Below are 27,937 nucleotides of genomic sequence, written 5' to 3' on the forward strand. Positions count from 1 at the left end.
TTTAAGAGTCGTGGCTCTCATGTTTAAAATGACATTTGTAAAAAAAAACCAGAAGCATTTTTGTTAGGGATTTTAGGACGAGATCTGACAAGAAAAAGAAAGAACCTGTTTATGTATGCTACAACAGTGGCAAGAGTCCTGTTAGCACAAAGATGGAAGAATGAGGAAATCCCAACGAAAGAACAATGGCAAGAAAAACTGATGAGCTATGCGGAATTGACAAAGTTGACATATAAACTACGTGAGAAGGACAACAGTGACTTCAAGGAAGAATGGGGTTTTTTTACAAACTATTTAAAAAGACAACAAAACGATTTGAACTCCTTGGCAGGCTTTGAATAAACATCCAAAAATTTATTAGTAGAACATATGATGGATAAGGTAATGATATGTACAATTCTATAATATGCAGAGAAAAATATGTATAAACAAATCAGAGAGGGGAGCTGAGGAAAGTCTCTGGGGGTGGGAGATGGAGAGAGGGGAGGGGATAAAAAGGGGGAAATGTAATTGGTTATGTTGATTGATAATTTATGTTGCTAATATTTTTCAATAAAAATATTTTTTTTTAAAAAAAATATCCAAGTCATGGCTTGCCTCAAAGAATCCTGGGAGCTGTTAAGGGTGCTGGGAGTTGTTAGGAGATCCTCAACAAATGACAGTTCCCAGGATTCCTTGGGGGAAGCCGTGACTCTTAAAGTGGCCTAAGAGGGCTTGAGATGAATGGCTTGGATGCCACCTTGGGCATTTCACAGAGCTCGTTGTTCCTGAACCACCTTCTTCCCCCTTAGTGGCTTTCTGTGGCTTTCTGGGGCGGGCTGCATGACACCTTGTCAAGGTTGAAGATCACTCCTGCTGAGTAAAGGGCCGTCCCCAGGGGCAATGAGCAGGCTGTCTCTGTGCTGCATCCTCTTGCCGTGAACGTAGAAGGAAGACCACCTGCGGGAAGAGGATGATGTTGGTTAGCAGCACAAAGCTTGACAGGGAAGGGTTTTGCTCAGTGGCAAATGCACATCTTCTTCACATGCAGAAGGCCCCAGACTCAATCTCTAGGTAGCACTAGGACTACCTGCAGAGCTGGGGGTGTGGGGTCTTCTATTTTTATTTATTTTTACCATCTAACATTAGACTGAATCTGCTGGTAGCTCTGTCGTACGTGTGTGTAGGAGGTGCAGTTTTGGCAACCTATGCAGCAGCGTTCTCCCCTGAATACTGGGATTCACATCTATCCAGTGATGAGGAACCTGGAGTCCTCTAGACGTTGCTGGACTCCACCTCCAATCAGCCCCAACCAGCACGGCCAATGAGCAGGGGTGATGGGAGCTGTGGTTCAGCCGAATCTGCAGGACGCCATATTGGCTATCCCTGGTTTAAATACTAATTCTCTTTTCCTGGGGAACATGATGGGGGGGGATGGCAGAAGTTTTCATTCAGCAAATGTTTCCCTTTTGGCTGAGACTTTTCTGCACATCCAAGCCTTTTGGGATATGTTGCCTGATTCTCCTCTGTGCTGATTCGTGGTTGCTTTTGCTGTGAAAGGCAAATAGGGCTGGCCACTCTGCTGGAAATCATAGTTTTAGTGTCTGTTGCTTCTTATTGTGGATTATGTGACTGAAATCAATTGACAGAGGACAGAGTACTACAGTATATGCTTTTTTACTCATACCGGCATTTAGCGTCCCAGATACCATGATGCAGCGATTGTCTGTTCCGGTGCAATTCAGCATCTCAGTCCCCTTGCAGTGGCTGGAACCAAAGACCGAACAAGCTGGACACTGCAGTCCATTGGAGGTGAGGTTCGTAGGCGGCACTGCAAAGAAAAACCCATGTAAAGCCCAGTCGCTCTCAAACTGTGAGGCACAACATATTGTTTCATGCCACCCCAATCTCTCAGCAGTGCAAGATACCAGAGGTCCTTGGACTATGCAGGGTTTGGAAATGAGGTACTGTGAAGGCTGCTTACCCCCGGTAATATATAATAACAACAACAACAACAACAACCACAACAACAACAACAACAACAACAGCAGCAGCAGCAGCAACAACAACAACTATTTATACCCCCGTCCATCTGGCTGGGTTTCCTCAGCCTTTAGATGCCTTCTAAAAGTTGTGTAGTTCTTTATTTCCTTGACATCTGATGGGAGGACATTCCACAAGGAAGTCATAAAATGACTCTTTAGTGCTGAACTGGAGCAAACAGCAGTATGGGTATTCTCCAGATTGTTGTTTGCTCCAATTTAAAGTGAAAGAGCAGATTTTCCCTGAGAAAGGAGTGGGAAGAGAAAGTTGCTGGGACTCATGCCTAGAAAGCACGGGTCAAGGAAAAACCGCTTAGAGGAGAGAAGCAGAGAGTTCCATACAGGTCAGTTCCCAACGGTTGCAGAGGTCATCCTGGCAGCAGCTAGAGATGCTCTGAAGGTGGAGCCCGGCATTGGTGGTGACACTGATGGAACCAGAATAGCAATCTTCAGCAGCAATGCAGGTCTTGAGGGTCTCTGTGGTATCATCACCACCTGGAAAATGAAAAACAGCCATTAAGAGAGCTGGTTCATTGTAGATTTTTCTCTTTTTTGCACAAAGGCTGAGGATTTGAGAACATTTGAAAAAAATATCAGCAAGAAAAGCTTGCTCCCATCCCATCACAACGTGTGCATGTACCAGTTGCTCAGCTTTGCCCTCTTGCCTCAGAGGACCTTGGTGGGAGCAATACAGAGGATCATGCCACTGAATATTAGACCCCATCTGCACTAAGGGTGCTGAGAATTGTTAGGAGAGACCCCTATTCCCTTCACAAAGCTACGATTCAGCTTTAACCATCAATAGCTCAGTTTGTACAGCACGAGACTCTTAATCTCAGGGTTGTAGGTTTGAGCACCACCTTGAGCAAAAGATTCCTGCCTTGCAGGGGGTTGGACTAGATGATCCTTGTGGTCCCTTCCAACTCTACAATTCTGTGATTGTATGGTTTTCCCATCCCAAGGAACACTGGTAGCTCTGTGAAGGGAATAGGGGTTCTCCTAAGAGATCTCAGAACCCTTAATAAACTACAGCTCCCAGGATTCTTTGGGGGAAGCCATGCCTGTTAAAAGCGTTATGATACTGCTTTAAATGAATATTTTATTTCTTTCATAAAATTTATATATCGCTTGATTGTAGGGGGAGGGAAACTTGAAAGCAGTTTACAAAAAAAGATAAAACAATGAAACGACTAAAAAAAACACAGCATACAAGAAATTTAAACCACAACAGAATAGACTAAAACCAATTAAAACTCATATAAAGTTTTTAAACATCTGGGTAGGCTTGTCTAAAACTTCAAGTGCTGAAAAGAATGCAGTGAAGGTGCAGGTGTTGCCTTAAGTCTGTGGGGAACAACAGCAGATCACTGTTATCCTCACATCCTCCTTGCAGACTTCCGAAACAGATATGCCTGCAAGCTTGAAAGCTTAAAGGAAGATTTATGGATAGCACACAGGAAAAGGAAACTGATGTTCTTTGAAGCCTAAAATCTGCAGGAATCAGAGACCCCCTTTCTCCTTCTACTGGGCCAAGGCGGGACTTGCGTGTCCCACTTTGCATCACTCACCCAAAGAGTTCATTCCCACAATGGTTAGGCAGGTGTCTTCATTCATTCTGCAGGGATGAGCCAGGCCAATGCAGCCTTCACCAGGGCTAATGCAGGTCTCACAGATTAGGCAGGAGCCTGCAGAAAGGAGCGGAGGAAGCGGAAGGAGACAAGCTTGTATAAACAAAGCCAGCTAATTAGAAATGAGGACACTCAACAGAATATTTGCATCCGCAGTGGATGCACTGGGTGAGGTCCTCCAGACTGAGATAGCTGGGCTCAGGGGCCATTGAAATCAAAAGTGTGGCATTTGGAAGTCAAACGGAATCCATTCCAAAAGTCCGTTCAACTTCCAAAACATTTGACTTCCAAGGCACAGCTTCCAGTTGGCTGCAGGAGCATCCTGCAGCCAATCGGAAGCCGTGGAAGCCACGCCAGACGTTCGGCTTCTGAAAATCATTCGAAAACCAGAACAATCACTTCCGGTTTTCGATCATTCAGGAGCTGAAACATTTGAGTTTACAGGCGTTTGGCTTCCGAGGTTCCACTGTACTTAATTCTAGCCTCCCAGAGTGGCTGGGGCAACCCAGTTAGATGGGCAGGGTACAAATTAATTATTATTATTATTATTACACCAAATAGGCAGGTCAGGGAACAGCATTTCCCCCATGACATGGACTCACCTTTACCCAGGAGAGAAGCCAGGAGGAGGCCAAGGTTGACCAGAGTCTTCATCGTGATGGGATGCCGAGCTGTTGCCTCTCTCAATGAAGAGTCCAAGTGGAAGTATATAAGCCGCAGCAGTTACATAAGGGGGTGAACAGGTAAATATAAGCTTGGCGTCCGGCTTGTTGCTTTTGATGAGAGGCACTTAAAATCCTTGGGCAGCCCCCAAGCTCCCTTGACAGCTGATCCTCTTTGTCTATTGACTGCCTCAAGGAGTCCTTTTGTGAGCCAGCTGGGTCTCGCTCGCTCTCCCATAGCCAAGGGAGCACACAGCCACCTTCATTCCACCCCGACCTTTCCCACTCTTGGCAACGAAGTTGGGAGCTTTGAGTTTCAACTTGTGGGATACAAAGAGAGTTGATGGAAAGAGGAATGCTTCCATATCTAAAAGCACATTGCACTCCTTTTTCTTTTAAATAGAAAGGGTCTTCTAACACTGCTGGGATTGAGTCCCAGTGAGCTGAGCTTTCACTCCAGTTTTTGGAGCAGTGACACAGCCCTTTGATTAGGAAAGATGCCCAGGTCCATCTGGCTCAGTACTGTCTACACAAACTGGCAGCTGTTTTCCAGGGTTTCAGGAATGGTGTCTCCTTCAGCTCCATGTGGAGACGCTGGGGATTAAAATTGGAACTTCTGCATGTGAAGAAGATGCTTTCCTGCTGAGCTACAGCCCTTCCTCACAAGGAATATTCTCTGCCTACAGAAAGAGCTGTAAAGGGAAAAGGACCTCTCCCAAGATTCTCCACCCTTTCCCTGGGCCATGAGAGAGAGATTGTTCATAGAATCATGGATTTGTAGAACTGGGACCACAAGGGTCATCTAGTGCAACCTCCTGGAATGCGGGAATCTTTTTCCAAACATGGCGCTTGATCCCATAACCCTGAGAGTAAGAGTTTCATGCTCTACCACCCGAGATTTGAGAAAAAGGGTGAAGAAAAGAGAAAATTCTGATTTCCCTCAGTAACATCACTTCTGAGAAATTTTGGCTCAGCTCTGCTTTTCACCCCAGCAGGGCAGCACACATACCATCAGCTCCCAGTTGGCATAAGAGGGCTCTGTCAATCTTTGTTTTATATAAAGTACTTAGTGTTTTAAACTTGTGAACTATCTTGGGTGCCTTGGTAACAATGGTGATAGATGATAGATAGATAGATAGATAGATAGATAGATAGATAGACAGATGATAGATGATAGATAGATAGATAGATAGATAGATAGATAGATAGATAGATAGAGATAGATAGATGATAGATAGATAGATGATAGATAGATAGATGATAGATAGATAGATAGATGATAGATAGACACATACATACACAATAAAAAATGTAAATAAATAACTTTGTTGTTGTTGTTGTTGGGTTGTTTCTCCTACCCCCACCCCACCCCAGGATGTTGAGTCATGGTTTCAGTGCTGAGTTCCATTCACAAGAAAGCTTCATCACAAGCAAAAGTCAACTCTGTAATTGGCTTATTTTAATTTCTGTCTCACAGAATCCTTATCCCATGGATTCAGGTCAGGTTACAGTATGCAAGAGCCCTACTGGATCAAACCAAAACAGCCTATCTGTTATAGCATCCTGTACTCACAGAGGCCAGCCAAGTGCCTAGTGGAGCTTACAAACATACTGTATTTTTCGTTCCATAAGACACACTTTTTTCCTCCTAAAAAGTAAGGGGAAATGTCTGTGCGTCTTATGGAGTGAATATGTGGTCCCGGGTAGCGGCGGAGCTGGGGACTTTGGTTCCCAGAGTGGCAGGGCGTGGCCTGTGCGAGTGTCCTAATGGCAGCGCCCATGCAAACGTCCCCCGCCCACACGAGGGGGTGGGGAAAGGCGAGGCGGGGGAAGAGGGCCTTAGAACACTTTTTAGAGTTCCCTTCGTCCGAGGTGCTCTGTGACTTGCATGAGAGCAGCCAGGAGCCAGCACGGAGGGGGATCTTTCTACCTCACGTGCTCTGTCAGATTGGGACAGAGAGCTTTTTTCTTGCTTTCCTCCTCTAAAAACAAGGTGCATCTTATGGTCAGGTGCATCTTATGGAGCGAAAAATACAGTAGGTTCCTTGCCTTTGATGTAAAACAAGGATGGACCCTTGGCATGTTGCTGGGCTCCCACTCCCATCAGCCCCAGCCAGTGGTTTAGCCAATGGTCAAGAATGGTGGAAGTTGCAGTCCAGCAGGCATCACAGAGTCCCCATCCCTGATGATAAAACCTTGAAATGTTGATTGACCTCGAGACTGCTCAGGAACAAAAAATATGCACACTCAAGTAAAAGAACACAGAACCAAATGTTAGGCACTGAGATTGGAGGGATTCCAGTTACTTGCTTGCAATTTCAGTGGTTCAATGGTCCAGGGTCACTTTTTTAAAAAGAAGAATAATGAAGGTGATCCATTAGTGTTGGCTGTCCCCAAGAGAAGGAGGAGTTTTTTCAAACAAGATTGGGTGTTTTTCTTTTTCAAAGACGGATGTCAGTCAAGTATTAACATGACCTTGATGTAAAAATCCTTGAAGGAGACCCCAAATACTTGAGGTTAGGAAGCGCCTTACTGAAAATGGGGCCATGATGGAATCAGCACACAACACCCTTCAACTGGGCCCACTGCCGACTCTAGTCAGCTACGTCTGTGAGCAGGTCCGACATTTAAATCGCCCACAATGCCCTGGGGCAACACTACAGCAGAGGCATTTAGTGGATACAGTGGTACCTCAGGTTACAGACGCTTCAGGTTACAGACTCTGTTAACCCAGAAATAATACCTCGGGTTAAGAACTTTGCGTCAGGATGAGAACAGAAATTGTGCGGCGGTGGCAGGGCGGCAGCGGGAGGCCCCATTAGCCAAAATGGTACCTCAGGTTAAGAACAGTTTCAAGTTAAGAACGGACCTCCAGAACGAATTAAGTTCTTAACCCGAGGTACCACTGTAATTGCCATGGTGGTTTGCTTGCAGCTGCCTATCTCAAACTGTGGAGCCATAAACCTGCTGCGGCAGACATGAATGTAGATGGGGGCCCACCAGAGAGCATTTTGCTGGGTAAGGGACCCTCAAACCCAATCCAGACTGGCAGTGGGATCAGAAACAAAAGGCCCCTACTTCAAATCCATCCTCCTTAAGAGATTCCAATTGGCAAATAAGGCTACAATTGGCAAATAAGGCTGTATACACATTAGCAGCTGAGGATGCAGAAAGATTGTTGCCCTCAGTTGTGTTTTTATTTAATTTGGCAATTGTATCCATTTAGTCGTGCTTTTATCTATTTGCGCGCTGCACAATAAATGCTCATTTACCTTCCCATCTCTTGGGGCTCATGCACACTTTCCCTTGAGTCCAGGCTTAGTTGTTCCGTTTTTAATTTTGTCTGGCGTTCTAAGTTTCAACCTTTTTACCTCAGATTTTATTTGGGTTTTATTTGCGTTCATTTTTCTAGTCTGCTTTCCTGGTTGTTTTCACCTCTTCCTATGGCAGCTAGGTTGAGCAAGTGCATTCAAAAAAATAAATAAATCATTGAGGGTCGTATTTCCACTAGACTCAATTTTTCGGACCTGCTCACAAATGAAGCATGAGCAACCATGTTGGGGGAATTTGTCTACAAGTCTCCCGACCTCCTTTACATCTGAGCACCTGCTCTGGAAGCGACTGTTTCTTTTATGAAATTATTTGAACGAGAGTGCTTATTACAGCCTCCCCCAGTTTTTGAGCCTGCATTTCTGGGGCTGAAGGGATCTGTAGTCCAAAATTTATGGAGGGCATCGGGTTGCAGAAGGATGGCTCAGCATTTATGTTCGTAAATGAATCTTGGAGGGATGTAATGGCTCCAAAGAGGCACACAATGGGATGCTATTTCCAGGAGGAAAGCCTGTTGCCAGATTCTGAAAGGGGCCGAGTGCTTGGGCAGAGACTCTGAGGGAGGAATTGAGCTGAAGCTTGTTCCAAAAGGAATCGGGTAACAGTAGAAGTGGATGAGTCAAGAGAAACAAGCTCAAATTGAGGGCTGATAGAGTTGTTTCTGTTGGCACGCGCGTTTGGGGCAGAAGACAAACAGTGGGGTTTCTTAGGTCTGATCCATCTGGTACCTGGACAAAATACCTGCCACCCCCACCCCACCCCCAAAAAAGCTTTCATGCTACTGGATCATCTACTCGGACATCCAGCTGCCCATTTAGGCCAAGAGATTGGGGCCCTAAGCTATAGCTTGTTTAGCTTATACATAAATCCAGCACTGCCCGCTCGCCTCATTGTACACTACTAGGAAGCAGGTCTCAAGTGTATTCAGTTGGGGCAGGGGTCTCCAACATGGTGCCCCCCACATCTTCCCCCCTGAGTCCACCTGCCTCAATGCCCCCTGAGTCATGAGTTGGCAAGGCTGGTTGCCCTTCTATCCATGGAAAAGCACATGGGGTTGAAGAAGGAAGCTGGAAAAAGTTGCTCTCTTTCCTACTTCCTCTCCCAGCTCTACTCGCTTCTAAAGGCTCAGATTAATCACAAAACGTCGAAGAGGAAGCAATAGAAAGCAATGGCTTTGCTTTCACACCTCATGAAGCCAGTTCCTGTCACCTGCTTTTTCTTTTTTAAGACGATGGTTTTAATAATGGTGTAATGAATCAAATGAACACATTTCAAATAGGAAGCTTTTTAATTTTTTCTCATCTCATAAAAATTGCACGCTGCTTGACTGTAGCGACAGCACGGTTTGCAAAAAAAAAGCTAAAAAGCAGGGGGGAAATGAGAAAAATCTACAACACTTTAAAGTTAAAGCAGATTGCTATCTCCTTAACTTTCTAAGCATGTGGCAGTAACAACTGAATTAATACATCTAAATAAGTACTGAATACATTAGTAACTGCATGTTATATCATTTATTTCGCAGGGTTGCTCTTGGTATTTATTTATTGCTTGCTTGCTTGCAATTAATAAGAAGTTTCCCGCCAGTTTAATGCACGCTCTGAGAGCGAGCGAGAGCGCATGCGCTTAAAGGAGCAGGTGGGACTCGCCCGTCGGGAAGCAAAACCTGACTTGAACAGAAAAAAAAGAAAAGAAACGACGGCAGGGGGCGCTCGTGCCTCCGAGCCAACGCGGCCTTGCCCTTAGGCGCCTGCGCAAAAGCTCCTGGCGGACTCATCCAGGTGGGAGGAGTCTATGAGCGGCGGGCGGGCGAGAACATACCATAGAGCTGAGCGTCGTCGGGATCCGGCGCTTCCGGCCGGCCAGGGGAGTTTTGCTACCGGGTCACGGTGGTGACAGAAAGTGGCGGGGAGATGCCGGAGATCGCAATCCGACATGTGGTGTCTGCCAGCAGCTCCGACCCGGTGAGGGCGAGGCCGCCTTTCTAAAAAGGACGCTCCGTGGCCGAGGGAGGGGAGGGAGGTTCCGTTATTTCTCCTCGGCGGTTGGGCGCAACCATTCATATCTAGGATGGGGGTGGTCGGGAGGAGTTGGGTTTTGATTGGTGGAGCCTGGAAGAGCCCATTCTGGAGGGGGGGGAGAGAGGTGGGTGATAAATTAAGGGATAGGAGACCAGAGGAGATTTTTGAGTGAGGCCATATGTAGGGTGAAGTGATAGGGTGGGGAGTGGTGGAGAGGACAACACACCATACATTTAAAGCGCAGACCCAAGAGTCCTGGGAACTGTTGCTTGTGCAGGGTGCTGGGAATTGTAGCTCTGTGTGTGGCAAACTACAGTTCCAGTGGAGGGGGTGGGGAGTGATGGGGAGAACAGCTGTGTACACACCATACATTTTAAAGCACACATACGGACATCCAAGGGTCCTGGGAACTGTAGTTGGTCCTGCAAATTGTAGCTTTGTATGGGGCAGACTACACAGTTTGTAGGATTCTTGGGAGTGAGAGGAGCGGATTGTGTTTTAAATGTATGGTGTGTGTGCAGCTGAAGAAATCACAGTGCGGATGATGTGGGCAAGACATTCCTGCTCTAGATGAGAGATTCTTTCCTGCCCCTTCTTTTTTACCCTTCTCATCTCATCTCTCTTCTTGCCCCAGACGCACTGTGCTGAGAACCTGCTTAAGGCCGACACCTATCGCAAGTGGAAGGCCGCACAGGCTGGGGAGAAGCACATCTCTGCCATACTACAGGTGAGTTTTTGTTAACCTGAGCATTTGAAATCTGCCTCAACTCCCCCACATGCACTTTGTAGGACTGTTAGGAGTGTAAACAGGGCAAGAAGCGTGTGATGCAATTTCTTTGGGGCTAAAATACCTGGGATTGGCTTGCACAATTAGTTTCTTGTGTACTTAAACAGCTGAACTTCTTTCTTAGCTACGCAAATACCTTACTTGGAAGGAAGCTAAACTGAATCAGGTTGTAGGCTTAGATAACAGCTGTCTTGATTTTGTAGAGAGTGACAGCTGGACAGGATGTCGGCATGGTGATGGAGCTTGCTGGTGGAAATATGTTCATACACCCTGATTTATGCTATTGTGTCTCCAAGTGATTGCAGGCAAAGTATCTACCTGGTGCCTAGAGAATAACTTGCACCTAAATATTAGCAAGACAAAGGAGATGGTGTTGGACTTTCGGAGGAAGAGAGGGGAACTAGCCCCGTTGTATATCAGGGGGCATTGTGTGGAGAGAGTCTCTTCCTTTAAATTCCTGGGAGTTTACCTTAGTGAAGACCTCACTTGGAAAAACAATATAACTCAGGTGGTTAGGAAGGCCCACTTCCTCAGGGTCTTGTGAAAGAACAACGTTAAACAACAATTGATGACCTCCTTCTACCGGTCCACAATAGAAAGTGTCCTCTCATATTATATCACAGTGTGGTACGTTGGCTTGACAGCCACGGACAAAAAGTATTTACAGAGGGTGGTAAACACAGCACATGATATCATGGGCCTGTCCCCTGAGCCCACTAGATGACATTGCAAGGGATCGTTGCCTTAGGAGAGCAAGAAAAATTCTCAGGGAAGATTCACACCCTGGTCAGCACCTCTTTAATCTTCTACCCTCAGGCAGGAGATATAGAAGTATAATCAGTCGTACCAGCAAGCTAAAAAACAGTTTCTATCCATGGGCTGTTGAACGGAAAATAATATAGTGCAACTGACTTTCAGGGTTGGTGTGTTGTGCGACAAGCACAGAGAGTGCAATGAGATTGAGTGTTTGTGGGTGGGGGAGGCTCGGTTAATTTCATTGTACACAGGTTGTACATTGACAATAAAGGTATTATTATTATTATTAGTGGCTGTGGAGGGGGAAACGTACTGTGGGAACTGGCAATATTTGTAGCATTGGCAAATAACAAACCTCATGCGTGTGTTTAGTTGCAACTTGACTTAGGTTTGCTATTGGCATTTGGCTTACTGTGGTTGCATTGCTTCAAAAATGGTACTATGTTGGCTTGGGTGTGCTCAGTGGGTTGCCAGGTCCTCATGTCCACACTTCCCATTGAGCTGCTTTTGCCACCCATCTGTCCCTTTGGTGGGGGGGGGTAGAAGCCCTGTTTTGGGAAGTCATGCAAGCATGACCTCTTGAGAGGTCAACTCCAAAACCAGGCAACAGATTAGCATCTCATCTTTATGTCATAGCTTGGTGGATCACTTGCAGTTGGAAGTCTGAATGCAGCCCAGCAGCTGTGCATTGTGACCACCAGTGGTTGACACCCCCACTGCCATATTTCCCACAACAAAAATAGGAAGTGTGACAGGCCTTCAGTGAGAAAGCCATAGCCCTTTGGTAGGGTATATTGTTTGCATGCTGAAGGTTCCAAGTTCAATCCCTATTCACTGTGCCTAGAAGGATCTTGGGCACCAGCACTGGGAAGGGAAGGATTCTGTGTGAGAGCTTGGAGAGTCACTGCCAGTTAGAGTAGACAGTTCTCTGGTGTAAGACAGCCTCCCCCCAACCCTGTTTCTTCCAGATGCTTTGGTCTACAACTCCCATCAGCCCTAGCTAGCACAGCTCTGTTGGCTGAAATTAATGGGAGTTGCAATCCCAAAACATCCAAAGGGCACCGGGTTGGGGAAGGCTGATATAAGATTTGATTTGGTATGAGGTGAGTGTATGTGCATGCATACATACATATCGGCAATCATGCATGAATGGGACACTGTGTTCAATTTGTCAGAAACTTTAGAAGCTTGGGCTGAAAGTCAACATTTCTGTGTGTTCCCTAACCCTTGGCTGAGGCTGTCGTGTCTCCCCACAGTTTGAGAAAGAGGAGCAGATTCACAGCATTGACATTGGCAATGAAGGCTCCGCATTTGTTGAAGTATTGGCTGGCAGCTCTGCCTCCTCCAGTGAGCAGAACTATGAGGTGAGCGAGTGCCTGTGTGTGAGAGACTGTGGAAGGGCCTCATTCCTCACCCAACCTGAAAGCAAGCTGTTTTTTAACACAAGGCTGGTGGTTTGGGGCTTTGCAGGATCAGAGTTGTGTCCTCCTTGCAATTTGTTTGGGCTGTCGCATTTGGTTTAGAACACCCCCCCTACTGTTTTCCTAGTCTGTGGGGTTGAAGCAGTCTACTAATGGGGGTCCATTTCACAAAAGCTGGAAGTGGTACTTAAACCTAGTTAAAGAAAGCCCAAACCTAGAGATAGTGGCAGTGGGGACCAGAGTCACATATGAGTGGCAGTCCAGCAGCGTAGACTAGCTGCCACTTGAATGCAGCCACATGCAAAACAAACAATGTTAGACAAGTCAAAGAAAGTGCCATAGAGACATGGAGCAGCATGTGGGTAGAGAGGAGCATTTGGCAGTTTTCATCAGAAGCCATAAATATGACTCAATGTTCCTCTCTAGTTCCCCACCACCACCTCCTACCTCTGTGAACCCATTAGGCTGGCATCTGTTAGAGGCTAAAATGCAATCCCTTTAAGCCTGCAGTGCACCCTGACCTCCACCCCAGTCCTTTCCCTCTCACCTCAGGTGCTGCTGGTCACATCCTCCTTCATGTCCCCCTCGGAGAGCAAGAGCGGCACCAACCTCAACAGGGTTCGTATGTTTGGACCAGATAAGCTTGTGAAGGCCACAGCTGAGAGAAAGTGGGACCGGGTGAAAATCATCTGTACCCAGCCCTATACCAAGGTTTGTGTGGAAGTACAAATGATACAGGATATAAGGGATGCTGGCCAGTGTCAGGCCTGAGTTCCTGCATTCATTTCTCGGGTTTGGTAAGAGTCTTACTAGGCTTGCCTTCATTAGCCTGATACTCTCTAGCTACTTAGGATTACAACATGCCCTCATCAGTTCTAACCAGCACGGCCATGTTGACTGGAGCTGACAGGAGTTGTTGTATGAAATGCCTGGAGAATACCAGGTTGGTGAAGGCTGTGCTAGCCAGTCACGGGTTAGTTACTATCTCTCTCCACTGCCCATCTGTGAAATGGGTTTCATTCTGGCCGGTATTACAGGAGTGGTTTGAAACTGAGAAAGGGTAAAGTACTTTGCATTCTGCAATAGAAATGATTATTGTAATTGCTCAAAGAACATTTATGTTATGGAGTTCTGTACAAATGCCAAAAATCATAACAGCAACAGCAGCATGAAAAGGCTGATGGCTAGCATCTCTACTAATCTGGTGAACAGAGGATGCAAATTTTTAACTGCTTTAGGTAGTTAATCTATGGGTTCCCCATCTAAAGATGAGGTGAAATCAGAGAACATTAACGTGGGATGGAAATAACTAAATTCTTGTATAGGGATATTATTTTGAGCAAATTCCTGTTTATGTTTACTCTGAAATTCCAATGAGTTGTGGAACTTCCAAGTAAGTGTGTAACAGCATTACTTGGGCTAACTTCCAGCAAAAGAACATGTAAACTCCAGAGTTGTGCATATTCTTGGCATGAAAAATATAGTATCAACTGTTTATCAGGGTGATTGTTTACAAGGGGAGCAATTCCTGGTAGGTGGTGTCAGTCTGATGTATGCCTAACATACCAGTAAGCAGGTTCTGTTAACTGAGATGCCTTTGGACTCTGAGGAGTGTGTGATGATGATAAGAGAGAGGTGCCGCCTGGGAGGAGGGGCCGACAAGTGCTTAGGACTGCCGGATTGATAAACCTGACTCCTTTACTTGAGTTTCTTGCTTTCCTTCTTAGTCCTTGACTTATGGCCTCTCCTTTGTGAGATTCCACTCTCCTCCAGAAAATGACGAGGTTCATTCCAAAACCGCTTCGCCAGTAAGTGCTCCAATTACCTGAATGTTGTCCGCTCTTTTGCTGCCATTCCTTGGCTGATTTGAAACCCTCGCTCTCTCCTTCCTGCTCTGTGTATTCAGAAGCTCACCAAGCTGGGGCAGTTCAAGGTCAAGGAAGACGAGAACGACTCCCTGAAGCCCGGCGCACTTTTCTTCAGCCGTGCCAGCAAACCCCTCGTCTCTCCACCTAAAGGTAGCCACAGTACCTATGGCATAGGTGGGGAACGATTTCCAACTCAAGGGATGCGTTTCCCTTCTGGGCAGATGTTCGAGGCCCATATGCCATTATGGGGGCAGAGGTGCAAAAGAGGACGGGGCCCTGAATATAAGTCTTATCTTTGTACAGTAGGCTAGTTTCTGCACACACTCCTCTCTAGCCTCCATCTAGATAAGGAATACACATTATCAGAGGTCAATTGCTCAAAACTACTCAGGGTCACTGAGGGGTGCGGTCTGGGGAAATGACTTGGTGGCCAGGGGAGGGTTCTGAGGCCAGAGAAGGCCACAGACCTGAGAGGCCCTACGCTTGGTATATTGCTTCCAGCTGGCTAATAATGAGGGTTACTAGGTCAAGCCATGGGTCCATTGCATCCAGTTTTCTGTTTACCTCAGTGGCCAACCAGCTGCCTTTGAGATGCTCGCAAGAAGGGCATGAAAGCTACAGCACTCTCTCACCATTGCTCCTTGGGATCTCGTATTGAATGGTATCTGGAAGCCCTAAACGGCCTCGGCCCAGTCTACCTCAGGGAGCGTCTCCACCCCCATTGTTCAGCCTGGACACTGAGGTCCAGCGCTGAGGGCCTTCTGGTGGTTCCCTCAGTGTGAGAAGTGAGGTAACAGGGAACCAGGCAGAGGGTCTTCTCAGTAGTGGCACCCACCCTGTGGAACACCCTCCCATCAGATGTTAAGGAAATAAACTACTATCTGACTTTTAGAAGACATCTGAAGGCAGCCCTGTATTAGGAAGTTTTTAATGTCTAATGTTTTACAATTTTTTATGTGCTGTAAGCCGCCCAGAGTGGCTGGCGAAACCCAGCCAGATGGGTGGGGTATCAATACTATCATTATTAATTGTTGTTGTTGTTGTTGTTGTTGTTGTTATTTTATTATACTGCAACCGAACATGGAGGTTCCATTTACCCATGGTTATTAATAGCTATTACTAAGGAGAGTCTTAAGCAAGTTTGTGTCGGTGGGGCCGAGAGGTGGCCTTTCTTTTTCTTTTCTTTTATTCAGCAATGTATTCATTTATTTCTAATAGTAATTAATATTTTTAATAAGCTTTATTTGCACAATAAAAGCTACACATACTGAAACACATTAAAGAAAGAAAAGAAAAATAGCAATAATTAAAAAAGAAAGAAAAAATAAGAACATTCAACGAAAAATCTTATCAGAAACATACATTAATTTAAGGGATACCATCCGTCGTTGACATTGTTATAAACACATATTTCCAGTGAGATGGGTGGGGTATTAATATTATTATTATTATTATACTGCCACCGAACATGGAGGTTCCATTTACCCATTTTTACTAATAGCCATTAGCAAGGAGAGTCGTAAGGGAGTTTGTGTCAGTGGGGCAGAGAGGTCGCTTTTCTGTTGGCTCTGGGTTGAACCATAGCCATTCACATGCAAAGCTCTGTGTGCTCCCACTGTAATGCTGTGACGACAAAAGGTTTCTCGTGCCATCCCTGAAAAAGCATTCCTTAACAAACAAACAGAAAACCCAAATGCGCTCTTCTGCGTGCACACTTCATAGCATCAGCACCGCATTTCGTAACACATTGAGAATGATTATTCATTACTGTTGTTGCAGCCTCTCAGAACAACCAGCCCTCACCCAGTTACGCCGCTGCCTCGTTGCAAACCAGCGTGTCCAGTTCCCCCGATCCTTCGCCATCAGCCGCCGAAAAACCCACCACCAAAGCCTCTCCCAAGGTTAAAAGCTGATTTCTGGGTGAATAGGTTGGGTGCCAAACTTTATCCTTGCGTGTTAGCCTAAAGTAGGGCTGCCGGTTGTTCCTTTATTGTTTTAATTAACTATGCTCTGATTAATAGTTTTATAGTACTTTTGTGTGTTCAAACTGCTTCATGTTCATTATCTAATTGTAATCTTTACAGCAATCCTTTAAAGCAGATGTGGGGAATATGTGACCCTCCAAATGTTTGTCAGACTACAGCTTCCCTCAGCTTCAGCCAACATGGTTGGATGATGGGAGTTGGAGTTCAGGAACATGAGGTGGGCAACTGGCTCCCCATTCCTGCTTTAAGGAAAACTGATATTATTATTATTATCCCCTACACAGCAGTTGAGACACTAAGACTTAAGGCTAAGGGCTGTGTACAGACCCTCCAAGAGGGTTTTTTAATTCTCCTTCACGATTCCAATTTTCCCCATTTTTAAAAATGAAAATGTTTTAAAAACTTATTACTGTCTGCTCCCATAGATTGCTTATTGTGATGCCAAAAAGGCTTTTTGTTTTATTTTTGGGTACCCTCAAATTTATCCATCAAAAACCAATATTCTTTTTACTGGCATCTCCTGCATGTCCCCAGCTGTGATGCCAGAAGTTTTTTTTATGACCCCATTTTAAGACCGCCAATATGTGTGCTTGGATGGAGGATTAGCCAAGCTCACTTTTACACGTTGCCCTGTTGCCAGACAGTTTGCCATGGGTGGGTCAGTGCAACCATCTGTCTGAAAATGCTTAGCTACTCCTGGCTGTACTTTTAAATAAATAAGGTATTCTTCATTGTATCAAATAGTAGATTTCAACGGAAGTCTCACAAAGTTCAACGAAAAAAGCAGAAGACCCAGTGGAACTGTAACAACCCTTCATGTGGATTATTGGACTCTATGAACAGACAGGTGGAATAGACACTTATAGACGTGTGGACCTTATGCATGAACAGACTAGAGAATGAACTGATCCACTGGGTCTTCTGCTTTTTTCGTTGAACTTTATGAGACTTCCGTTGAAATCTACTATTTGATACAATGAAGTATACCTTATTTATCTAAAAGTACAGCCGATTACGTCTTGTGTGTTTATTGGGTATGTTTCACATAACCATAGGTTTGTTGTTTTGCTAATGTAGTTTAAAAACAAACAAACCAGGAGCAAGTCAACCCCTGAAGTATACAAATCTTTACTATAGGTTTGTCCCATCCCGTGATCCACTGCATTTCCTCTCTATATGGTTGTTAGACTACTCCTCTCATCATCCCTGGCCACTGGTCATGCTGCCTGAGGTTAATGGGAGTTGCGAGCCCAACAACATGTGGAAAGCCACAAGTTGCCTTCTTACACCATGAGTAAGTCCCTGTGGCCTCTGGGCGTCTTACCTTTTAGTAGGCCTGCATAGTTTTGCACTGCATGTTTCCTTCTGCTCACAGGAGCCCACGCCGGTCAAGAGGAAGTTTGAATTCAGCAAGGAAAATTCTGGTCTCTCATCTGCAGCCAATAAACCCCACCCTGATACTCCCCGCCCTGCACAACCAGCCTCCAAGAAACTCAAAGGTGTGTATGTGGGGGCTGCATTTTGAAAATGGGCCTTGGGAGTCCTCTCGTACACTGGGAGAAATTGGGGGCTAAACGTGGGTTTACTGTAAGTTACTTGCATTGATAAGTAACTTTGCAGTGCAGATCTTAACAAATTTACTCAGCAGTTAAATCCTTCCATATTGCTTCTTATTAAGTGTCCATGGGGTTGCATCCTGAGTCTTTAATATGCCCATGCTCGTTCTTAGTGGTAGCATTCCAGCTATGGAATTCCCTCCCTACAGAAATCAGATAGTCTGCCTTTTTAACTGCATTCTTGAGAAATGTTAAGGATTTTTCTATTTGTCCAGGCTTTTGGAAGATTGTTCTATCAAGATTTTACATGGCTGGTCCCTGACAACCACACACCTTGAGGGCACATTGACCTCTGCAGATGATTTTGATAGTACGGAAGAGACTGAAGTTCTTAACTGCTGGAAGTCCCTTTTCGTTCCCCACCCTCTCCCAAATGCTTTTTTGACATCCAGCAATACGAGCTGTTGCCTGTATGCTTTCACAGCCATAAGGATTAGAAACTTAGTTCTTTAAAAAAAAGAATGTTGAGATAGCAGGATGTCATATGCTGCTCCTAGTTCAATATTCCATGCAGAATCACCCACTTCCAGCAACTATTTGCACAGGGATTAGGACACAGCTTGTTCAGCATCACATTTTGATTGATTCGTACAGAAGAATAGCTACAGATCTGTGCATCCCCTCCTCCTCCTCCTCCTAAATGACTTTGATTTGCTCTTTTTCCCCCTTTACCAGCTTCTCCTTCAGCACTACCTTCCCCAAAGACGCCACCTTCCAAAAAGCCTCCGCAAACTCAGTCTTCAGAGGGGACAGCAAACGTGTCTTTCCAGCGTCTCCTGCAGGGAACTGTGTTCGTGTTGAGCGGCTTCCAGAATCCATTCCGCTCTGAGCTGCGGGACAAAGCCCTAGAGATGGGTGCAAAGTACCGACCAGACTGGACCCCTGACAGCACTCACCTCATGTAGGTGTCCTGCAAACCACTGGATCTCCCTGTGACTTCTAAAACTTTGTTTCTCTCTACCCCAACCCCTAGATTTTTAAGACTGTACAGTCCTGAAGGCTTCAACCAGTCATTAGTTTATATCTTGTCGACTTGCTGCTTTACCAGAAACATAACAAGCCTTTGGTACGAGAAGTACATAAAAACATGCAACTGCTTCTTTCCCTGCACCTCATCTCCCCCAAAAAGATCAGATTTTGCCAGGTCTTGGAAATGGGGTAGCATTAGAGAGTTCCCCTGCTGTTGCTGCTGCTTATAATTCTCACAGGCTGTCGCCTTTTTTAATATAGCCTACAAAAGGAAGCTTAGGGATCTTACCATAAAAATGCAATAGCAACAAGCTAAACAATTTGCAAATCAGCATTGCACATGTGATTTTTAACACAGACCCATTAAAATAAGTAGCACAATAATATTAATCCCAGATTTTTTTTTATAAAAGTATTACTCTACCTTCTGTGCACGTGGTAAAGATGCTAGACAGCAGCCTTCATCAACCTGGTAACCTATATGTTTTTTACTACAACTCCCATCAGCCTCCAGGCCTCACAGCCATGGCTGGGAGTGATGGGAGTTGCTGTCCAACACATCTCCAGGCATCAGGTTAATGCTGGCTGCTATAGGCAGTTGCAGGGTAGCTCCAGTAAACTAGGGCTGCTAACCAACAGGGAACTATGTAAATGTACAGCCTGATCCTGTGCAGGTCTGCTCAAGGGTTAAAGTTGCAGCTGAGTGCATTAGAACTAATTCCAATTTCCACCACAACGATCTGCCTTTTGAAGTGACCAATTTATAATGGTTGTGCTTTCTGCCAGCTCTTCTGCTCTTAGTGCTGGTTAGTAGAGAGAAACATGTTGCTATGCCCTGAGTGCCCTGCTGTGCTCTCTCCCCTTCCAGCTGTGCCTTTGCCAACACACCCAAGTACAGCCAAGTGAAAGGGCTCGGGGGCACGATTGTGCGCAAGGAGTGGATCCTGGACTGTTACCGCACAAAGCGGTGCCTTCCCTGCAAGCGGTGAGTTGGCGGGTGGGGGCTGAGCCTAAAGGGCCACTCTGTCAAGGATCCTTGCAGCATTGCAGAGATGGGGAACCTGTGGTGGTAAAACTCGAGTCTCCTGTCATCCACTGGTAGCTGTGGCTGATGGGATTTGGAGTCCAACAAAATCGAGAGAGTCTCCCTCTCCCCACTGCATTGGGATGGGAGGTTTGGTTTCAGCTACATCTGGGTTTGCAACGGGTGTGTTCCTTTTGCCAGCTACCTGATGGTAAGCCCAGAATCTTCCAGCAGTGAGAAGGAGGATGAGAGCGACGAAGACACCCCCACCCCACACCACAAACCCCTTGCACATCCGCAGGTAATAGAGCACCTCAGTTCATATGGAGTAGGCACAGCTCTGGCAGACTTCTTTTGTCCTGAGAGGAGTTGCTAGCACCCCACTGGCACTAATAGATCAGGGCTGTATGTCTGCACACACATTCTGATTGAAAAGTAGGGTTCTTCCTATAAGGTTCTTCCAATGAAAGGGGGTAAAATCAAGCCCTGTGTTTACTTCTCATTGCGTAATTTACACAGAAAAAAACCTACTACATTGCCATCTGCCTAGGATATTACCTGCATGGTAGTAAACAGTATCCTGATATTTGAGCCACTTTACATTTACAATTTTCTATCTGCATCAGACAAAAAATATATCCCCAGAAGTCTCCCGTTTTTTTGCCTTTAGCAGGGTTTTTTGTGTGTGTGTCCCTGCCAGTGTTAACATACTGGGGAGAGGGGGGATGACACCTTATGTGGTTTTTGAAACAAAACTGAACTGTGGCACTGCTTTAGAGAATAAAACTTGCCCCCCCCCCAAAGTGTGGTGTTGGTTACTTTGAGTTGAAGCAGGTCAGTTGTTTCTGTTGTTCAAAAAGGTTTTTAAATTAACTGAGAAGACAATGTTCCCTGGTTAACTGGGCAATGCATTTAAAATTCTCTGTGCTGTATACCTTTTTAATAAAGGATAAGATTGCAGGTGCCATTTTAGAGGCATCCTCTCCTTCATGAGATTGAAGGGGAGAACTGCTCTGACGTGAGCACTGCTTTTATTTGACAGAGAGCTGACGTGCCCAGCTCCAACCACAAGCCCAAGACCCTTGCCAGCCCCAAAGCTGTACCCAGGGCACCGAAGAGGGCATCCTCTGAAGAAGAGGAGGAGCCCACTACCTCTCGGAGCAGTGGCATCCATAACAACTCGCAGGCCCAGGCAGCTGACTCTGGAGCATCCAGCAGCGACGAGGATCCTAGAGGTAGGTCTGAGAAGCCCTGGTTCTACCTGCATGTTGGAGCAAGAGAGCTCACTTTCAGACTCCCCCTCCTGCTTCATCTTCCTGTAAGAACCACCTTGCAGGGTCAGACAAAAGGTCCTTCCCGTTGAGCATCCTATTTCCACCAGCAGCCAGAGAGGTGCCTCTTGGAAAGCTCACAAATGGGGCACAACTGTGATGGCCACCCTCCCCCCCCCCTGCATTTTTTGCACCCCTGGGTAATGAAATCCATGAAATGATTATGATTAAAGGAGCAATCTTGAACCTTCTGCTTATCAGTTCCACTACATGAAGCTCAAGTTACTAGGCAGTTTTATAAACCATTTTTATCTGTGTATACCAGGCCCGATTCAAGGTGCTGACTTGAGCATATAAATCCCTCATTACTTTGGGCCCAGACAGCTGAAGGGCTGTCTCTTCCCACATCTGCCAAACTGAGCCCAACACACTGCAAGGCAAGGCAGGGACATTTAGTTGTTCCATCCAGGGATCAAACCGCAACCTAGGCATTAGCAGCACCAACTGAGCTGTCTAAGCTGTGGGTCTTCTCTCTGGACCCCAGCAGCCCTTTTGAGTGTTCCCTTCCTGAGCCACCAAGCCTCTTGATTCTTTGCTTCCCATTGCCACTTGCTCACCTGTCTTTCAGGTTTTTGTGCAATGCTGTTAAGAAACTCCATATCTCTGGCAGCTACGAAGGAGCTTGAAGGAGCAGGCAGTGGGCATTAATCTGCCCATTCAAATGTAATGGCATAGTAATGGCCCTTTGTATTAATTTTCTCTCTCCTTTTCTACCCCCCTCCCCACCTCAGGTGCTCGAGACAATGGAGATGAGGGCTCTGGTGACACCGACGATGAGCTGAGGAGGTTGGTCAAGTGAATGGTTCTTTTGTAAGCCGTGCACTCAGGGATGGAAGAAGGATTTTGTGTTTTCAAGGGGCTGGAATAGTGGCTGGGTACCTATGATACCAGCGGGTAAGCAAATATAGGAGAAGATGGTTAGAGATTGGTGGAACAGGACTTGAAGCTGTGGTGTAAAGGGGAGAGGCCCTACCCCATCAGTGGAAGTCCTTTGCGCAGATGTTCCCTGGTTTCTAAGCCTTCAGTTGTAATAGCCAATGTGCACTTTTGTCCTTGAGGACTAGAAGTGTGACGCTGATTGTAGGGCGGGGATATCAGGTCCTTTGTGCCAACATATTCCCATTTCCTCATGGCTTTAGAGTGGAAGAGGAGCACCGCAAAAAGCAACAAGGGGGGCGGAGGGTGGTCCCGGAGCCAGATGATGATCCATACGGCGGCTCCACAGATGAGAATACAGATGTTGAAGAAAAAGAGGAGCCAGATCAGCCCATCCCAGAGCTACCAGGTATGTCAGGACTGTGAGCTTAGATCCGATCAGTCAGCTAAAGCTTTTCTTGTTTTAACCTACAGGGATGAATTACTCAGTGGGGCTGAGAGTGAAAGACTCGATCATCTTGTGCAGCTATTTTGTTTCCTATTTATGCAGTGCATAGTTAAAACTTTGGAACTCACTGCCACAGGAGGCCACCAGCTTGGATGGCTTTAAAAAGAATTGGACCAATTTGTGGAGAAGACTATCAGTGGCCACTAACCCCAGTCAAAGGCAGAAATGCTTCTGAATACTAGTTGCTAGAAACTACAAGAGGGGAGTGTTTTCCCACGCTTTGGTCCTGTGCTTTGTGGGTTTCCCACAGGCATCTGGGCAGCACACTTTGAGAACAGGATGCTTGACTTACCCTGATCCAGCAGGGCTCTTCTTGCACTTTTGAGTATTCCTATAAAAGGAAGTTAAGAAGAAAATATTAAAGATTACCTTTTCTTTTCACCAGAGTGGTAGCTTTTTAAAGCTGTGGATTATCCCCGCCAGTATCTCTGAGATATATTGAGACTTATTTAGTGCAAATTATTTAATGATAAGTTTTTTAGTAGCAGCCCCAGCTTTCTCCCTTCTCCGCTAAGGAGGCCTCATGACTTCTAAAGGCAAGGAGAGACTGGAAAAATGAAGTCAGGAGATGAGATGTAACCATGCTGTTTCTTCCCTTGCTGGTATAGATGAGACTAGGACCTGAGAGTTCCTGGTTTGCATCCAATGTTAGAGTAGACCCATTGAAATCAATTAATTAGATGCAACCCTCTAGTCTTGAACTGCATCAATAGACATCATGCTTGGAAATTATGTGGTTCATTTATGGGGCGAGTTTGGGGTTTCAAGTCTTCATTCATCTTCTTCTCTGTCTTTGCCAGATTTATTTGTGGGCAAACACTTCTTCCTTTATGGCGAATTCCCTTCTCAAGAGCGACGCCTCTTGAACCGGTACATTGTGGCTTTTAACGGGTGAGTTTTGCTGCGGTGGCATTGCAGTAGGTGCCTGCTGTGGCCCAAGTGGCGTGCTGAATGCATGCTGTCATCAGAGGTAGCCCCCAAAAGAGTGTAAGCTGAGTTTAGCAGCCAAATTTCGAAACACAATTCCATATTTTTCTGTAAGGATGCTTCTCTAGGAAGAGAGAAACCAGAAACTACGTAGAGTCTTGACTGTCCACTCCTTCATGCCTAACATGCTTTGAATATATCATACTCATTTTGTCAGGGCTGGCTAAATTGTAAAAAGCACAATTCAGACAATATACTGTAACATTTAGCACAGTATACTTGCATACAAACTTATCGACCCATTTAAAAATACTGCTCAGAGTAGACCCATTGAAATTAAGTTAGTCATATCCATTAATTTCTGTGGGTCTGGATACAATCTACCTCTTTCCTTTTCCTTTTTTGGTGAGAGGATGCCCATGAGATGTCGGATTTAGAACAAACCTTGGCTACAGCTTGCGGCTAATTGAGGGAGAGTTTAGCCACAAGTCCTGGTTCAGAGGCCATGCTAAGCCAAACCTTGCCTAGTTTGGTGTGGCAGCAAAGGTGACCTGGGAGAAGGAGCCAAGTGGGTGCAAGGTCCTCCCTAGGAACCCATATGTTCAAGTTTGGCTTAGTACAACCTTTGCCAACCTGGCACCCCCCCTCCCAGAGGTTTTGGACCACAACTCCCATCAGCCCCAGCCAACTCACCAAAACATCTGGAGGGTGAGCCAGCTTGGCTTAGTATGTCATGCAAACCAGCCATTTGTGCCAATTCTGCAATCTCAAGTGTATTTCAAGATCACTTCTTTCTGCTCTTAGGGGAGGAGGAAAAGGTGGCTGTAAATTATTGTGAGGGGAATGCTTCTCTTCTGCTTGCAGGCAAGTGGAGGACTATATGAATGAGCGAGTGAATTATGTGATCACAGCTCAAGAGTGGGACGACACGTTTGAGGAGGTGAGCTCATCCTGCCAGCTGTGTAGGACTGCACTGGTCTAGCCCCATCCTCTGTAAGCCATGACACACTTTTCAGATGGCCCCGTAGATAACGGATGGAGATAAACACAGGAGGCCAGTTCCAAAGGCAACTGTGGCAGAAACAGATGATTGTAGTAGCACTTTTTAGCATTTTATGCTTTCGAAATGCTTCAAGAGCTTTTCAGCATCCTTGCAATGACCCAGTAACATGTTTAATGTTACATTGCTGTAGAAGTGGGGGCTGAGGTTGAAGAATAATACTTTATGTTGATGTTTGTTGTTGTTGTTTTAATCTTTCTTATACCCTGCCCATCTGTGACTAGCCCTAAGTAACCAGCAAGCTCTGTGCTTCAGTAGGGAATTAGTGTCAGACAAGAGTGGGGAAACCTGGTTCTAACCACAGCACCCCGCTGTCTCTCGCTTTGTGACCAAGATAAAATGTGAACCGGGGCAACCTCATTGAAATGCTTGTGCTAGTCCACAACAGGTAGGCATTGCATCAGGATGGACTGGCTCCGCCTTTTGGGGTGGGGCCAGGGACTTCCAAGTGCCAGCGTTTTCTCCTTTCTGTTGCAGGCTCTGAACGAGAATGCCAACCTCTCCTTCGTGCGCCCCCGCTGGATCTACAACTGCAACCAGCGGCAGAAGCTGATCCCCCACCAGCCCTATGTTGTGGTACCACGAGTGTAGGCCAGCCTCCTCCCTGCAGGCATGTCCCTGTGGGTCCTGTATACTCCCTCTGGAGCAAACAGCTCTCCTTCTCCTTGGGGCCACTTGACACCATGCTCTCTCTCACTCGTTTTCCGCTGGGACGTTCCTTCCTCTCAAGGGCCTTGTCCAGCAGCCTCTACACTCACACAGACGCAGCTGGGATTTTGAGGGCCTTTTTTTCTACTATTGCTTGCTCCAGCAGTAGCTACCCCAGCTCACATGGGACACGATTTCATTTTCAGAAATAACTTGAGCTGCTCTGGAGAAATCAGTGTAGAAAGCCTCCATGGTGCACAGTGGCAGTGGTGAGCTGCTCTGGATTGGGGCTAGTGTCAACTCTCTCAAGGGCTTAATAAGTGGAGTGGGAACTTAGTTTGGACTAATAAGGGGCGAGGGTGCAACTGGGAAAGCAAGATGCATCCTCCAAACAATCCTTTTATTTTTGGGACCCTCTCCTGACCCTGGTTCTCATTTCATTCTTTTTCTTTCTCTCTTTTTCCCTCCCCCCCCCATCACTTCCTAGGAGGCTCTGTGTGTTCTTGCCAGTCAGTTAACTTTACTCTATCTCTCTTATCTTTATATGTATATAGCTGAGGACACTGGCCATTTCAAGGTGGATATTCTGACACAAACGTTGTCCTTAGAACGGAGGCACCTGTCCCTCTATACAAGCTCTGCCTTGCTCCCAGTTTTACAGGAGTTGATGTTTGCCTCCTGCTCCTTGACCCCTTTTCATTTTGTGACTAAGGCCACCCCATCACAAGCTTCCATTTTTTGCAGAAGAAATTTGTTCCTCCATCTGCAGATTCAGCAAACCTGAGCGTATGAACAATCAGTGGTATGCTGGCCTGACCATGGGGCAAATCCAAGCCCGTTTTTAGAATTCAGGAATTAACCACTCACAAGTGTGCATTACCATGTTGGTTGACATTCTGCTCACCTGCATTTCTACGACCACCTCTGGAAAATCATGTTCTAATGAGGCCCGCAGTGTAATATCCAGTCCCTGAGTTCACATTCCTTTTTAAGCTCAGTGTACTTGCGCTGTCTTACACAGCTCCGTTATAAGCATGTGGTATTTGGAGTAGACGCCCTACGGTGACCGAGCATAGAATCCTAAGTGGCATGCTTGGCCCAGGTACAGAGATGTTTTAATGCTAAGCGTTCTCACACACAACCGCTTTAAACAGTGTTCAGGGTTGCTATTGGGAGAAACTATGACTGTTAAAATCATACTAAGTTTTATATTGCAGCTCTTATGGCCCAAGCCTCAGATTTCTCCTATAGGAAGCAAAAAAAGCAGCTGGAGTTAATTGTCTTATGATTTGATTCATTTCAGCAGGGTGTTGTCAGTTCCACTCTTTACTTTTTACCCTGGGCAAAGAACTCTTTTCAGATTTCGCTGGAAGGGAAACAGCAGAAAAACCCACCCTTTAGTTCAGCTTCCCAGTGAGCTTTTTTTCGGGGGGGTGGGGTGGTGTTCAGCCCCAGACTCCCCAAAATTGCATGTTCCTTCCTGCTTTTCCCTGGCTGTGAACTGGACTGAGAGGCCTTGAATAATCTACCTCGTTTTTACAGCCCATCTCTTCCCCCACATCATTGGTGCTGCCCTCAGCGCTGGGGATCAAGCCAGCAACTCTTCTCTGTCCTTACGTTCATGGATAAACTACAGTAAATAAGCCGATTGCTCACAGGAGCTTCCCAGCTTCAGGAAAGGGCTGCAAATGGCCCATTTCTATGGACTCTACTCTTTGGCCCCAGTATATATAACATCTCCAATACAGAGGTTCTCCACTTGAACCCTTAGCTTTGATGCTTAAATGGGAAGTCAGCTACCACCTTCCATTTTCCTCTAGCTCCTACTATGTGGAAGCCCAGAGATCACAGGCGTGGGTAAGAAGCAGAAGCCTACCAATGAGGTGCTTCAATCAGCACGACCAACGGATAGCATTGATAGGAGCTATAACAAAAAAGATGGCAGTACCATGTTGGCCTCCTGTTTACTCCAATGCCTCTTTGGCAGGGAGGATTAGCTTGTCCCCAGGTAGGGGGCATTACAGTGTTAGCCAGAAATTGTTGAAAAGCATGGGATGCTCTGGAGTGTTTGTTCAGCTATGATTCCCAAGAAGCTGGTGATGGCTTTCAGGTGACAGTAAAGGGCAATGGTGTTTTTTAAATAAGCTATCTTGACTACTCACCAGAGGGGAACTAGCTTTGGGAGTGCAATGAGAATTCACACACACCCCTTCTAAAATCTGCCACGTTCAGGGTTGCTATGGGGGTGGGGGAGGCGTAGCATTTAAACTGTATCAAGTTTGCATCACAGCTCACATGTCCCAAGATTAAGGGCTTCTTGGTTTTTAAAAATGAATTATACCTATGGTTCATTACAGTTTGCATGAGGTTCCAAAAGTTGTGACGAATCTCCTCCAGGGATGTATTCATGTCTTCTTTCCCCCTCCAATCTGGTTTGTTGTGGGGTTGTTGTTTTTTAATAAAAAATAAATGAAATGAAAATAAAACCTCAGTCTCGAGCTG

At 45.9% G+C, this 27,937-nt stretch overlaps 2 protein-coding genes across 5 annotated transcripts; one reads left to right on the forward strand and one right to left on the reverse strand.

Annotated features, from left to right (window-relative positions):
* Window positions 1-333: 333 nt before the first annotated feature.
* LOC308484419 (phospholipase A2 inhibitor and Ly6/PLAUR domain-containing protein-like) lies at window positions 334-9,594 on the reverse strand. Of its 4 annotated transcripts, none has more exons than XM_081019364.1 (6): window positions 9,460-9,567; window positions 4,252-4,329; window positions 3,590-3,706; window positions 2,364-2,516; window positions 1,667-1,810; window positions 334-939 (listed from the first exon to the last, which is right to left on the reverse strand). In XM_081019364.1, the coding sequence occupies exons 2-6, from the start codon at window positions 4,301-4,303 to the stop codon at window positions 788-790; spliced, it is 618 nt and encodes a 205-aa protein (XP_080875490.1). In that variant the 5' UTR covers window positions 4,304-4,329; window positions 9,460-9,567; the 3' UTR covers window positions 334-787. The 4 variants fall into 4 exon arrangements, with proteins under 4 accessions (XP_080875490.1, XP_080875488.1, XP_080875491.1 ...); XM_081019362.1 differs by lacking the exon at window positions 9,460-9,567 and adding an exon at window positions 7,584-8,301; XM_081019365.1 differs by lacking the exon at window positions 4,252-4,329 and having other exon boundaries at window positions 9,460-9,594.
* Window positions 9,473-27,921, forward strand: XRCC1 (X-ray repair cross complementing 1). Its single transcript, XM_081018857.1, has 17 exons — window positions 9,473-9,602; window positions 10,294-10,386; window positions 12,459-12,566; window positions 13,176-13,334; window positions 14,351-14,431; window positions 14,530-14,641; window positions 16,271-16,392; window positions 17,852-17,975; window positions 18,768-18,993; window positions 19,930-20,046; window positions 20,287-20,386; window positions 21,128-21,320; window positions 22,148-22,202; window positions 22,556-22,701; window positions 23,601-23,691; window positions 24,592-24,667; window positions 25,265-27,921. Exons 1-17 carry the CDS (start codon window positions 9,552-9,554, stop codon window positions 25,376-25,378), a joined length of 1,968 nt encoding a protein of 655 aa, XP_080874983.1. The 5' UTR covers window positions 9,473-9,551; the 3' UTR covers window positions 25,379-27,921.
* Window positions 27,922-27,937: the final 16 nt, after the last annotated feature.

Source organism: Podarcis pityusensis, assembly GCF_964106645.2.
Source record: "Podarcis pityusensis genome assembly, chromosome: 8".
In the NCBI taxonomy this organism is placed as follows: Eukaryota; Metazoa; Chordata; class Lepidosauria; order Squamata; family Lacertidae; genus Podarcis; species Podarcis pityusensis.